Genomic DNA, 15,856 nt, shown 5'->3' with positions numbered 1-15,856 from the left:
TTTGAAAATTGGAAAAAATATTTAGAAATACTTTCATAAAAAAATTTGAAAATTTCAATTTATATTTGAATACAAAATCATAGAAAATTAAATAACAACAACACAAAACTATTTGTGGCGCTTCGTTTGCGGCTCAAAATGTCTGCCACCGTGAAAGTGAGCACACCAAGTCTCAACATATCACCGTTAACTGCAGTCAAGGTGTCATTTCCCAGTAAATCGCCAATTAACAGTACCAACAACAGTTGCAGCAGCAACAAACTTAAAAGTGTCAGTCATACCACAATGTTGCCACAAATTAAATTGCCACCAGCTTCACCGCTATATTCACCACTGTATCCAGCCATGGATGCTGTGGCATCTACACCTAATAATTATGCTAATAGCAGCAACAACAACATCAGCAGTGGCAATAACTGTGCGCTACTGATGTCACCGCCGCTCAGCGCCAAGACTGAGCAGGATAACTACCAAGATTCACAACAGCAACAACAAAAACATCTCAGCCTACCGCAACAACAGCATGGCGTTGACTTTCTTGCACCGAACTGTAATTTGAAAGCGGCTTACGGCAGCAGCAGTCACAGTTACACAGACTTTGCCAGCGCCGAGTTGAGCTTTCCGGATTTTTCGCTCAGTTACATGGTTGAGACGCCCACATCGGTTTATGGTAGCTGCAACAGCAACAACAACACTGCCGATTGCACAACTGCCAATCAATGTGGCAACGACGCTTCGACTAATGTGAGCTTTTGCTGTGCTGACAGCGATGAGGTCATGTTACAACAACAACAGCAACAACAGAGCCGACAAAAGCCGACAGCTTGCCAGATAAGTAGCAGCAGCAACGCCCAGGATGTGTTCCGTTTCGAGCCGGAGGATATAGCACGTCTAATATCGGCAGATTGTGAGACAAGCTGCAGCTTTGTGAACTCACCTACAAATGCGGGTGCAGCAATGCCGCAAGGTGGCGGCTTGTCGATGACAAATACTTTGCAAGCGTCTTTTTCGCCACGCACCCCCTACAGCCCCTACGTCACAGCGACCAGCTACGCACCGTGCATGCAGCTGGTAGATGGCAATTATCAGTCACTACAGCAACAACAACAGCAGCAACAGCAACAACCAATACAGCGGCAAATATCAGCAGCGGTGTTTGGCGGCGTTGAGAGCAATTGCAGTAACAGCAACAGCAGTTGTGACCTCGGTGACGGTAGTCAAATGTTGGTCGCCGGCACTGTGACCACTGACTGTTTGAACTTGGACATCGAGTACTACAACTATGATGAAATCAATTGTCAATCGAAAAATCAGTCGCCATGCTCTTCGCCCCCGCTCGATCCCTGGATGACATTAAATCTAGCGGATACAATTGCGAATGCCGCAGCGGCCGAGACGGCGGCAACGCAAGCACAATTGAAACATTCACCGAAACTTAGCAATACCAGCTATGCCGCCTATCAGTCGTACGAAACGCAGTATATGCCGTCACTTGCATCGGAAATTAAACAAGAGTCCTCGACCATTAAGCTGCCCTCGATGATGTCCACCTTTGGTACGCCCAAATATGAGTCTGTCTACAACTATGACTATGCCTTTGGGCATGAGGAGTTCACCACACAACCGCAACAGTGTGAGTACCAGTGTCAGCAACAACTACAGCAACAGCAGCAGCAAGCGCAAGAGAAATGGTTGCCATACGATGCCACCGCCATGCCAGTTAGCGCAGCTGCTGTACACAATTACGATCATTTGCCCGAGAACTATCAAAACTGCAATTTGTTGCATGCGGAAAAACCGAATCGTGAACACAAAATCATTTGGACCATCGACGAATTGGACGAGATGCATGAGGAGCTCATCGATGAGCTCTGCTCGGCCAGCACCAAACAATCAAATCACATGAGCGGCGATGAGGATGTCGATGTGGACATTGCAGGCTATTTCGAGGAGGAGAATTCACTCGACTTCGCCCTACAGGTGGCGGCCAGCAACGAGCGTGCTTTTGACGATGCAAATGAGGGTGATAACGATTCTGTGTTTCACATTAGTGACAGTGCCGTCGTCAATGCGAACACCAACACAAATAACAGCAGCAATAAAAACCAATTAGAACAACTCACCACACAGCAGTCGCGACGTCGACGCCGCTACACTTCACCAGCCGTGAACGCGAGTGGGGCGGGCGCAAAGAAATACACTTGTCACGGCAGCGCCAAGGATATGGACGCGAGTTCTGGTGTACATGCCCGTGGCATTGTGGCGCGGCAAGAAAAACAAGTGGCGGACTTAGAGCACATGGATGCCTATGCCGATGAGGCGCAAATTTGCCGTTGGACCGATTGTAATGAGGAATTTCCCAACCAAGCTGAATTTGTGGCACACATCGAGAAACGGCATGTGGATGCGAAAAAGCGCGAAGATTTCTCCTGCTTTTGGTTGGACTGTCCACGCCGTTATAAGCCCTTCAATGCGCGCTACAAGCTCTTGATACACATGCGTGTGCATAGCGGTGAGAAGCCGAACAAGTGTCCGGTAAGTGGCAGTATTTTGTTTGATCAGTGTAATAAGTCGACAATATAGTCAATAGGAAAATCGCAAGTCTACGGTTATGTTAGGTATACTACATATGCTTTATACTTCAAGCTTCACCTCTCGTCAAAGAGAAAAATGAGGTACCATAGACTGTAATTTACTCCGCCATAAAACGGAAGGTATGGTAGACTGTAAAAACTGCGGAAAGATTCGGACGGAAGACACCTAGATCTATTAAAAGCCCAGATGTCTTCAGGCCTTTCTTCTCCCTCGATTGAGGTTTAGTTACCACCTTTCGGGGTCCATGATAGGTAGCTTCTATAATTCTAATGCTTCTAATTGAGTTTTAAACGGCTTCCATATATTTTTCTCTCTAATGTGGTAATGGAAACGATGTAATCGGATATTGTGCATTTATTCAAACTTCTGCTGAATTATTACTAGAGTAAATTCTAGTCACAATCTTGTTCGAGTTATAAGGCAGTTTGAGACCTATGATTTCTTTATATTTTTTAACTTTGAGCTCTGTTCACTAGAGGGTGGATGCCTATTCCATTAGAGTTATACATCCGCCTTTGATTCTAAATAAATATCTCATTTTTACTATGATAGTCTAATTTATTTATGTGAGTTGTGAGTTCGATTCACCAGTGGTTGGTTTGGCCCAGTTTATGACAGTGAAATTAGATTTAGAGCGTAGAAGACACACCACTGGACTGTGTTACGAAGAGGATTAACTTTACAAAGAATTTGCCACGCTCGAATTTGCCCCTTCTGAGGGGCAGCGCTATTCAGTTGTATGCTGATGTCTCTAAAACACCGGAAGACATTGAAGCAGGCATTGCGAGACCGTATACTAAACTATCCATATCAATGGCGCGTTTTCCGATCATCTTTCAAGCATAAGTCTTTGCTATAAGTCAGTCATTCAATCTCTGCATAAGGTTAAATCGCTTTTAGAAGAGTAGTGTATGGGAAGGCTGAACTGCTTACCAGTGTGCAACCGGGTACACCTAATCTGGTTGCGGGGCATAAAGGGGTAGCCAGTAATGAGATAGCCGATGACTTAGCCCGCTCTGCTGTATCGTTCATAATGACGGATTCAGAACCATGCATTGTAGTGAAGCCCCACACTTTCAAGGAGCAGCTCCACATGGAGAATAGATTGGGGAGAGAATAGTGTGGGCAGCAAGAATGCGTCATGCCAAGCTACTTCTGGGAGGGATAACTTTATCGAGGTTTAAGGAAATGATCAACCTCTCTCAAGACAACTTCCGTCTCCGTGTCGCGATCTATACAGAGGGCCCTGTAGGCTCAGGAAGCACTTGTCCAACATAGGCATAGTCTCTTGCGCAAGCTGCCGGTCCTGCGACATGGAACTGGGAACAGGAAATCAGGCTCAAGGCCCTAGGTTCCATCTACGTGGACAAGGATCACATCATCTCAGTCGCGCCCAGCAGTTCGCGGAATTGTTCACGATGCTGGACGTTTGTGACCTATGTGATATACATAGGGGAGGGCACACGAGATTATAGGCCGGAGTGCAAAGCCTCCATTTTATATATCTGTCTCACTATCAGTGATGTGTTATAAGTTGAAATCTCGGATCCGAGACTTCATGAAAATATATTTAAATTTTTGTTAAGTTTTTAGGTTATTTTCTTAAGATCTTCGAAAATTAAAAAAATAATTTTATGCGTTTTTTAATGCATTAAAGTTATTAAATTGAAAAATATACATGTAGACACATTCATATATGTAAAAACATACATTCTTATGTAGTCACATACATAAATATTTACTTTATAAAATCTGCGCTGTCTTTGGTATTGATGACAAGTCAAGCTGCTGGCAATGGACTTGGGTCCTGAGCACCGAACACTGAACATCCAAATGCACAGCTGTGAGTTTGTTTGAAGTAAATGAAGCTATATGCGCTACACACACATCTACACATACATATGTGTGTGTTGCATGCATTTACCGGCCTCACATGTGACTTTGCCTTCGTTGCACTTGTGTTCTTGCTATTTTTAGAAAATAAATCTATGGCTGAGCGTTTGTTTATGTTAAAGAGTTTAAAATAATAAAAGGGAAAAGTACGAACAGCATAAAAAACGAGTTGAAAGGGCGATTTTATGTGCACGTGTGAATCGGAATATATTTGTGTGTGAATACTTATGAAACATTAGGGTGGTACTTGAGATTATGAAAAGGAATTTTTATACAAACAATTTTATAGAACATCAACTTTACGTAGTTAACGTAGCACTAAAAGTGCTTAAGAATACCTCATATACATTTTGGTCCCAGTTGCAGTTGCTTAAGGTGTGGTTCAAAGTGTGTGAAAATTCAGTAAACTGGCTCCAAGAGGGTTAAGAACTGAATATTATTTATATAACTTTATTTTTACGTCTAATAAATCATTTTTTATTTTAGTTTTTATAAAATTTTTTCAATTTTTTTTTAATTTATTGAAAAAATTTTATAAAATTAAAATAAAAAACGATTTATTAGACGTAAAAAAAAAATTTTTTTGTTAATTAAAATAAAATTTTTTTTTTGTTAATTTAAATTAAATTTTTTTTTAATTTATTGAAAAAATTTTATAAAAATTAAAATAAAAAACGATTAATAGGTGTAAAAATAAAATTTTAAATAAAATTTTTTTTTAATTTTGTGGCTCCACCCTAATGCGCTTATTTACTCCAATATATTCAGTTGTTTTCATATATTTTCGAAACAAATGCTTCTTGCTGCACTTGAAGGTATTTGGACTGCCGCCTGCTTTAACGACGCCTCATACAACGGTTGTTTATTGAATAACAGTATCTTCTGTTGAAGCAATAAAAACGACACATGCCATTTTCTGTTTGCCATAGACGATCGTGAAAGGATTATTATTTAAAGAAATATGCAAATGTTAGAGAAAAAGACAAAGAAAAAAAAAAACACGTCTATAGCTGCCCCAACCAAGTATTTTATTTGCGCCACAAATGCTACAAGGACATTTATGCGCTGATCTGCGCCCATTTCGTCAAGCTGCCAGCGGTTTGAGCATTTTTCATAATCAAAGAGACATAAAAAAGGAAATAAACAAATATTAAAAGTTTTTTTTTTGTTTCTGGTGGCTGCTGGCATGCCACCATCCGCCAACTTACCACAGTCGCCGCCTGAAAAGGATTTGCTAAGCATATAAGCACATATGTATGTATGTATGTATGTTGATATACTATATGCGAATATGGGCGTCCAATGCTTTGTGAGTAAACGTTGCATATGCAATTCCGTTATGCAATATTGCGGATTACACTCCTTATCCACTAAAGTAGGCGTGGTATACTCAATAAAGCGCTGTTGGACAGTAATGTAGAAAACTCTAACTTTAAGTTTTTTTTTTGAATATTTTATTTTAATATGTGCTTTCATTTACTAATTTTAATTATATTTTCACATTTTTTTTTATAGTTCCCTACTTGCAACAAGGCTTTCTCACGTTTGGAGAATTTGAAAATCCATCAGCGCTCGCATACCGGGGAGCGTCCGTATGGCTGTCAGTATAGTGGCTGCCTGAAAGCTTTCAGCAATAGTTCGGATCGTGCCAAGCACCAGCGGACCCACTATGATACGGTGAGTGAAAATTGAGCACTCTGCAACCAAATTGTTGTTTTTTAGGCATGTGGTTCACAAGAACAAATAAAATAAATATAGTTTAATGTTATGGTCAAGAATTTAGCCTTATTATATAGATATAGATCCATTAAGGGTAAGGTAATTATAGAATTTCAAAAATTCGCATTTTTTGCTTAAACTATGCTTCATAGATATGAAAATAATTTTCCAGTTGATTTGTAGTCAAGACATCTTATATAAAGGTGATCAATTTCGAGGTTCCCTACAAAAAAAAAACAAAAACAAAAAAAAAAACATCACTGAAACTTCAAATTTAATGGGGAAATAACATTCTTTGGCATTTATTGTTGGAGGATTATCGTTGGCCGCAGCTACGTCTCAGATGGTCCATCCGTTGAGTCTATTGCCGAAGACTAGTTCGAGCATTTCGACTGGTTATGCAAATGACACGCGTGATTCTTTGCTCCAAGATCTGACAGTTTAACGGTGTGCATTACTCCATCTTGGTGGCCGATAAACCTGCCCAAACGTGAAACTATCTACCCACCGAAGTTTTCTATCAAATAATCTATTGATTGATGAATTATATTTTTCGTTTTGGTTCTAGTGTTATTGATTGCAGTTGGTTCTGTTGACCACTCAATGTTCTTGTCTTTTAAAAAGTACACGGGAATGTTTCTTACATTACCCTCAGCTATACTTTCTTCTTCCTCACTAGCAATGTACTCTTCAGAAGATTCGTAATCTGAGAATTCTTCTAGTACATTCCTATCGTCCTCAACGTAACTATACTCATCCACGTCTTCCTCTATTTGGCTTTCTGCCATACGACAAGTCTGCCCAATCAGATAATAGTCGTTGAAATCAAATAAAAACCACCACCGATGCTCGGTTTCGTTGCATTTTAAATAATATTTATAATGTCTGCTGTTTCACACAAAAATTAATCGGCGAAAATGGCGCTAAACTTCCACTTGACGCTTTAAAGAGCTAAAGGTCGCGGAATGACCTTATGTTGACCACACGTTAGTTTGATAATGCCACCTTTTTTGTATAAAACTATAAAAAATATTTTACACTTTTTCGAAGTAATTTCTGTAAATTTTTTGTCTTTTATGAAATGTAAGAGAAAATAACATAAAAAGGTCACGATATGACCTTAAGTTAACAAAAGGGTTAACGACGTTGTTCCTATTTTGTTCCATGACTACAATTTTTGTTAGTAAACGTTTTGTGGTTTCCAAAAATTATTCAAAAATCTCCTTGTTGAAACCAAAAATCGTTCACATCAATATCATCCAATTCAGGTACGAAACAGTCATTAATCGTGGCTCAGTTAACTGTACCATTATGGTCGGCTCTATTTTTAAAGAAATATAAACCAATGCATTCTTCTGCCCATAGATTCCACCAAAGAGTGACTTTTAAGGTATGTAACGGCGCCACATCGATGGGTTGGGGGTTGGCCTCACTCCAAATATGACAATTTTATTCATGAACGTATCTATCAGCCAAGATTTAGCTTCTTCGCTGAACAAAATTTTCTTGTGAAAATCGGAATCGAAGGCCATCTCATTTTGGTTTCATGCACAGAACGTGAGAAGGGCTGGATGGTCGTGTGGCTTCAATTCCTGCACGAGTTGCATTCTGTGCCCGAAAATTAAGATCCTTCTGCATAATCTTCCATGAAGTGGATGGTCACTGCTTCAAATGCTGCGTGCGATGACGGGTGAGCTCATTAATGTCTTTTTGGGTACTCAACATCACTGCAGCAATACTACAGCAATACTGTTCAGTAGTGCAGCTCTATTAGCATATATAAAGGGGACTTAAGATAAAGGGATTCCAAAAGTTGAGGAACAATTCAACAAACAAAAATTGTGACAGCAAAGTACCCGAAAATTGTAAATAAACTCAAAATATTTAATTCTTTTTAACACTCTCACTAACACTTTTCACAAAGACTTTTTGAGATGACCTTCAGCTCCTTTAGCGATTTTGTTTTATCACTGAAATAGCTTTCCACGGAGCGGCAATTTCAGTTTAAAGAAAAAGAAAAAATCATAAAATTCAAAAACTTTATATTCGGTCACAATCGCGGCTCGATACTATGGTGATTTTGATTGTTCTTCCGACAGATGTTCTCACGCAAACGGCTCAATACTGTCAAATATAAGTCCACGTCTGTTCCTCCAGGACAAATTCATGATGCACCAAACCACAAATATCAAAAACAAAAACCAAAAAAAAAAAAAAAAAAAATTGATTTTTGAGCGGCAATGTGGTTTTTTGTTTTCGGCTCGCTTGTTTTCTCCATTCTGTTGATAGTTGACTTGTTTTCCATGTCAAACTTATATACCCATGTGTCATCGGCAGTTAGAATGCTCTCCATGAATGTAGAATCAGAATTTGCACGATCAAGCATATTAGAATCCGGTTTACGGTACTCTTCTTAGAAAAAAATTCAACTTTCGAACGAATAGAGCAAGAACACGTTTCATACCCAAAAAACCGAAGAATCAGTCGAAACGATCTATGGATCTCCTGCCATCTCTCTAATACTTGTTTTACAATTTTCTAGTACCACATAACCCACTTTTTAATATTGATTTGATCAGTTGAAGAGGTTGAAAGTCATCCAGGACGATCTCTCGCCCATCTTTGAAGGCTCTGCACCACTCGTAAGATGGTGGTTTTGATTAAAGTAAATTTAGTTAGAAATACAAAATTTCCGGGGAATTTAATTACAATTTTCGGATGACTAAAACCACTATTCTCTATTTATCGGTTCATATACGACGACCAATTACTTTGGGACTATTGCAATGCATGATGTCTTAGTTTCTATTCTGTAAGTAGGTATATTAATAACGGCTCCCATTTATAATATCCACGTCAACTCTAAGTGCTTGTACTAATTACTTCAAACTGCTGTAACTGCCTCACTTGTTTTACGCAGAAGTTGCAACAAGTTGAAAGCTTTTGCATAAAATGTTGCTTGCGCCAAAATGCCAGCTTCGTCGTTAAAATTTGCAACAAATTAAGTGAATTGGTCGTGGCGCGGAGTGCTGCCGCACCATTGACCTATCAACAACATATGCTTTATTGCAAAATCCATCAGCAAAGCTAATAGCTAACAAATGAAATCGTGCGCACAAAGTACGCCAGCTGGCAACAAGGGCAACAACAACAACAACAATAAGTTGCGACCAAAACAAGTCTGTCAGAAAGCCGCACCAAAGGGAAATAAGGCAACGCTGCGGCAGCCGTGCGTTTGTAGTGGTATTAGTAGGACACTAAGCCCTGTGTTTGCAACAACTCTAAGTAATTGCCGGGGCAATATTTCTCGGCACGTGTGTTTGTGTTGTTGTCGCACATGGATGGCAATAAAATCACATATATGCCTGTGTGTGTGTGTCTACGTCGGCGAGGACTGCATTGCTGGGCAGCGCTCAAAGTGAATTTCGGTGGCTGCCAGTGTGATTGTCGTTGTTGTAGTTGTATGACTGGTGCAGGCAGCGTGCTTTTGCTGGTTATTTAGAAGTTTGGCTCTTTATTTGATTTATCGCTTCAACATGCAACTGCAACGGCAGGCTGCACCCACACGCACACACACACACACGAGATCATGCAAGTGCTTTCACACGCATGCGTGTATGTGTGTGCGTGTGTGTGGGTGCAGCAGTTAAATGCTGCCGGCTTGAGAGCCACAAAATGGCAACACAACAACAACGCAATTATTAGCAATATCGAGGACAAGCGCCGCCATGGCAATGGCAAGGGTAACAACAGCAAAATTACAACAACAATAATAATATCAAGAACAACTCGACAACAACAAGACTCTGAGTAGTTGCTTGTAAATAGCAATAATACTGGGTACAATATGCATAAAAGGCGCTGGCAACGGCATGCGTGCCACAAACACCAACACAAACACACGCTTACATACAACTACATACGTAAATGTTTCGCATTTCAGCTAGTTGGTTGTTTGCCACTGCCGTTGCTGCGTTTCAAGAAAGCGAAATTTGCTCTCCGTCTGCCAGCCAGCCAGTGAATGCAACATGTCGTGTGGCAGCTTTATGCTGCTTGCCGCAAATGCTTTCAAATGCATGTATTAAATGATTTACGTTTTGCTGAAGTTTCTATGATTGTTTTTGCCTTTTCTACTTTCATTATTGCTGTTGTTGTTGTTGCTTGTGTTACATGTAGTAACTAGCTGGTAGTTGGTGCCTGTTTGCCGCTTTGTTGCTCGCAGTCGCGTACGACACGGGCAATATGAGTTACTGTGCTTTTGGGTTTGTGTTTATTGTTGGTGCTTAATGAAATTTATTGGTGTTTCTTATTGTTGTTGTTTTTGTTTCGCAGTGACTACTTTTAGTGCTCCGCACATCTGGTGCATACCTCTAATACTATGGCATTTTAAAGCAAGTTGGTTTTCGTATTTTGGTCGCTCAAGTTCGGTGGCATGGCCTACTTTTAGGCGCATATATCAAATTTATAAATATGCGTGTATATTTGAATATATGTGTACTACATTTTTTTGATGCATAATGTGGTTTAATTTATATACATAGCTACTTTATGTTTGCCTCATACCTCGGAGCATCTGCTTTATTTCTGATAAAACTATTAGTAGAGCGCCTAAAACTTTAGTTATAATACCGGGTATGAAATTTTTACTTTTAGTTACGTTAATATGTTTTCAAGCGTGACTCTCTTGTTAAAAGTTGACATTAGAATGCTCAAGAGTGAGGTTACTTGTGGTCAATATCGAGTCTTGATGCCTTCAGTAGTGGACAGCTTCATTATTATACAATATTCCGCAGGACATATTATTTAGGTGGGGGGAGCAGAATGAACTAGCTGACACTGCTTCGTAATCAATCCTACCTATCTTGTCAAGAACGATTATTTTTCTGCTTTGAAATACTCAACTAAATCTCCTTTAGCACATACGCTTATACTGGGGATTCGATCACTTGCCCCACAGTACATAACTTTCACACTTTCACTCCGCTGCTGCGAATCTACTTAATATTCTGAAGGGAAGTCACCTACAACTTACTTCATAAACAAAAAAAAAAAAAATGTTTTTGTGCCACTTGAAATACACTCGGCGTGCACTACAACCTGGAGACGGCATAAAAAAGGCAGACCCTCACTCAAAACACGGTTCGTAAAGCTGAAAATTTGGCTATTTTTCTTTGTTTGAGTACGAAATTTCAGGAAACAAATTTAATATGAAATTTTTTGAAATGACCACCCTCTTTTTCGTCAATATATAAATAAACAATTAAATTTAAATCAGATGGCAACTCCAAAAATTTTTTTGTACAATTTTCGTCATACACTTTTTAATAAATGTTATTTAATATTTCATATTGTGTTAAGGTTTGCAGAGGTGAATTTAATTGAAGTCAGATGGCAACTCCAAAAATTTTTTTGTACAATTTTTGCCATACACTTCTTAGAAAATCTAATTTCAAATTTAGTATGGTGTTAAGTACATTTGCAAAGCTGAAATTAATTGCAGTCGGATGGCAACTCCAAAAATTTTTTTTGTACAATATTCGTCATATTCTTCTTTACTAAATGTTATTTAAAAGTTAATATTTTGTTAGGTACATTTGCAGAGCTGAATTTAATTGAAGTTAGATGGCAACTTTAAAAAAAGCTTTTTGAACAATTTTCATTAACCACTTCTTTACTAAATGTGATTTAAATTTCATATTGTGTTAAGTAGATTTGCAGAGCTGAATTTAATTGAAGTTAGATGGCAACTCCAAAAAATCTTTTTGTACAGTTTATAAACGTCATACACTTCTTCATTAAATTTAATTAAAATTTAAATCTTGTCTAAGCACATTTGCAGAGTTGTCACCTTTAAACATTTTTCTATTTTGGAAGGAATGCAAAAAATTTTGTTTATAATATTTTTATTGCCTATTCTTCAAAATTTAGTTTGGGGGAAAATTATAATTTTCTATTTTATGAATATACATATGTATGTATGTGGCAACTCTTTTAATATAATATTTATTTTAACATGTTATTTTTCATATAATTCAAATAAATTTTTATGACAACCCCTTATGTTGGTCCGGAATTGTACATGTTATCCCGATCTTGAAATATTTTAAAAGTACATAAATATATTTTTTTATGTTATACTGAACACATTTACAAGTAGGTGGCATGTTTTAAAATTTGTACTTGAAAAAAATTAAAATAAATATAGGTGGCAACTATTTCAGATTTTTACATTTAAAAAAAAAAATATTATTATACTATATGCACATATCTACTGCCTTAATTTTTTATTTTTGTGTTTTCTTTTATCTTTTTACATATACTCTTTTTGTTGTATTTGAAAAATATTATATAATTTTTTTATATTAAAATATATTTGAAATGCCACTATTAAAATTATTTAAAAAATTTAAATAAATATACGTGGCAACACTTTCTGATTTTTTCATCAAAAAAATGTATTACATGTGCAAAAATTATTACATATGTATGTATGTACTCTCATACATGTTTTTTTATATTTTGTAATTTTCTTTAATCTGTTTTACATATGGGTGACAACGGGTTTGTTTTTATTTCACGAGTACTTTGTTTCATTAATTATTATTTTTTGTTTCCAATAATTTATTTCATAACTTAATTCTTAAAAAAAAAAAAAAAAAAAATTAAAAATAAAAAAATTTCCTTTTGTCCTTGAATTACAGAAACCGTACGCCTGCCAACTGGCTGGCTGCACGAAACGCTACACCGATCCATCGAGCCTGCGTAAGCATGTGAAAAATCACGCGCTCCGCAATGCTAACGGTCTTTTGGGCCGGCGAAAGTCAGCGAGCGTGGCGAGTGCCGGAGGCGGCAGCAAAAAAGTCAACAACAACAACAATGGCCAAATGACAACAGCGAAAATGCGCCGACATTCCGAATCATCGCTGGTGCATGCAACAGCACAAATAACCGGAGGCGAGACATTAGAGGCGCAAACAGCAACAACATTGGTAACTTTAGCAAGCGCCACAACAACAACAACGGCAAAAGCATTAGCGCAAACGACACTAATTGGCAGCAAATTAATGAATAATACACAGAGTCCGATGCAAAGTCAGCAGAGTCAGCAGTCAGTGCAACAAACAAGGCAGCAGCGCAGCAATAGTTGCAGTGAGATGTCAACACATTACAACAACAGCAAAAACAATTGTAACAATAAGCTGTCTCATTATGATAATCACGATGAGTTGATGACAACAGTAATAACAACTGCGGTGGAGTCCACACCATTATTGGCAACAACAGCAGCTATAATGCCAACAACAACAGAAGCAGCAGCATTAGCGCCCATGTACAAAGCAGCAACAGCCATGTCATATACGATGCGGCAACATGCCAATAATGCGTCGTCGGGCGTCAACAGCGACATGGCCACAATATTTGTTGCCACGACTAATACCGGCGGTGGCAAAACCAACAACAGTAATGCCAATGGCAATGAACAACAGCAACACGACAATGCCACAAATGGCAGCAAAAGCAATTCGATGAACTTTAATGAGTTGTCAAATTGCATTGTAACCATCGAACACAATCAAAATGAGAATTCAATTGATTGCAGTGACGACAACAACAGCAACAGCAACAGCAACATTATTAGCCACTGCGACAACAATGAAGCCATTAGCCAGCCCCACGGCGCATATGGCATGCGACAGCCGGACGCAAACACACAGGAAATGGACACGTTGAGTGTGTGCAGCAATAGCAGTAGTCGTAGCGGCGGCTGCAGCGACAACAACAACAGCAACTGCAGTTGTAGCAGCAATAATGAACACATCAATCAATTAAATGAACTTGGTCAATTTTTGGTATTAAGCCCGAAGGCCACGCACAACAGCAACGCCGACGTCGGCAAACAGTCAATAGCGCGTGCAACAGCTGCAACAACAGCGCATGCCGTTGCGTGGCATACACCAACTAATTGCAACAAATATATGGATCATTCAAATACCGCTAATATAACGGCTATTAGCAACATTAGCACGGATATGGCACAATCCACAGCTGTGGAGGCACGCACAACGACCTCTGCGGCGGCGGTCGCGTCGGTAGCGGCAGCTTGTAAGCATATTAACAGCAAAGCCCCACCGCCGCCACTGCAAGAGTTCGTCTCTTTCGAGTATGTGAAGCGCATGTTTTCCGAAACATTCGACCCAGAGCCTACCGATATGGACAGCGTCAGTCCCGGCGGTAATGCTGCGTATGTGCCAGCCAATCAGCCGACACTGAAGGCCGCCAATAATACGACCGGCGAAGGCGCTGCGCGCGCGGCACAAGCCATTAGCGCAAATAAACAATGCAACGCGGTGGCGGCGCAAACGGCTAATGGACAAAATGCCAACGCGGCTAAAAGCACTTGTGACGGCGCGCAGCCAAACTGTGCCAATAGCAACAGCAACAACAACGAAAACGGCAGCGCAGGCACTGCCGGATCGGATTATGCAAATAATTTCGAAATGGATTATTTGCAGAGTTTCATGTAGTGCGAACGCGCGCGCATTTGTCTGTGCACACACATGCCAACACATACGCGCCTCGTTGTGTCTGTGTGTGCGCCCCAGCTATGTGTATCGGTGGCACAATCCATTTGCCGGCAGCAGATTGTTTAGCGTCGGTAGCCATGCAGGCGCTGCCCGCGTAAGCCTATTTCAAACTAATTTTAATTAATTCTCTTCGCTCATAACGGCATTTCCTTCGTTGCAGCAGCATGCGATCATCTTTTAATTTAGCATAGTGAATAGTAGTGAAAGTAGGCGTGTAATTATGTATTAAGTGGCTCATATTTAGCTTTGATAGACACTACAGTTGACGCCAAAGATATTTTCAAATACCAAATAGTTACCAAATGTTATACATAATTAGTTTTAAGTATATGTATACCGTTACCGTAAATGCAAAACGACGTAACATCACTTTTCATAAGTTTACAGGCGCAGGAAAAATGTTGTAATATAATAGAAACCACTAGCATTGAAACAAAATTTGAGTTTTGGTTATAAAATGGTTATATATTGGTTATCAATTGGTTATAATACACTCATATTGAAACAAAATTATAGTTTTGGTTATATATTGGTTATTATATCTGAGAACGATTCTCCATTTTTTTTTGTTGGTACGTTGTTTTATATTTTAGGTGACGATATAAAAGTCATATATGCTTCCATGGATCTCAAAGTAATTGAGTTTTAAGCAATATTCTTTTCAAACTGGTTGCAAATATTATTAAAAATTGTTTCAAATATACTAAAAAAAATTATATATGATAACTCTATGACAAATCCAATAACTCCAAAAAGGCCAATTAGCATAAATATGTAAAGTTCAGTTATATATCCCTTGCCAAATGAAAATCGTTCCGAAGCTTTAAAAAAATAAATTTAGTACATAAATTAATTAATTGTAGAAATAATATAGCATATTTACTCAGCCCAAGGCTGTTTCCCACAGTAAAACAAAGCCTGTTATAATTTTTTAGGTTATGTCTATCTTTTATTTATAACTGATTATATGTATGTGTTTATAAATAATAATTTGTAACAATTTATAGTATAAAATAATATATTTTTGCCATATACATACACCGGTGTATGAGAATATATTAGGA

The 15,856-nt window shown here is 38.7% G+C and overlaps 1 protein-coding gene across 1 annotated transcript; it reads left to right on the top strand.

Annotated features, from left to right (window-relative positions):
• The first annotated feature begins 50 nt into the window (after window positions 1-50).
• LOC108970445 lies at window positions 51-15,205 on the top strand. The gene is made up of 3 exons (XM_018935845.1): window positions 51-2,535; window positions 6,004-6,165; window positions 12,909-15,205. Exons 1-3 carry the CDS (start codon window positions 139-141, stop codon window positions 14,730-14,732), a joined length of 4,383 nt encoding a protein of 1,460 aa, XP_018791390.1. The 5' UTR covers window positions 51-138; the 3' UTR covers window positions 14,733-15,205.
• Window positions 15,206-15,856: the final 651 nt, after the last annotated feature.

This window comes from Bactrocera latifrons, unplaced genomic scaffold, assembly GCF_001853355.1.
Source record: "Bactrocera latifrons isolate USDA-ARS-PBARC rearing strain unplaced genomic scaffold, ASM185335v1 scaffold_107, whole genome shotgun sequence".
NCBI lineage: Eukaryota > Metazoa > Arthropoda > Insecta > Diptera > Tephritidae > Bactrocera > Bactrocera latifrons.
Note: the sequence above shows the minus strand (reverse complement) of the source record. Positions and strands in the feature narration are given on the sequence as shown.

What these genes read in the sequence shown, in the direction of transcription:
- LOC108970445 (XM_018935845.1), top strand. Translation starts at nt 139, where the DNA reads ATGTCTGCCACCGTGAAAGTGAGCACACCAAGTCTCAACATATCACCG. An exon ending in AGAAGCCGAACAAGTGTCCG is followed by an intron (nt 2,536 to 6,003) that starts GTAAGTGGCAGT and finishes TTTTTTTTATAG; the next exon opens with TTCCCTACTTGCAACAAGGC. An exon ending in AGCGGACCCACTATGATACG is followed by an intron (nt 6,166 to 12,908) that starts GTGAGTGAAAAT and finishes CTTGAATTACAG; the next exon opens with AAACCGTACGCCTGCCAACT.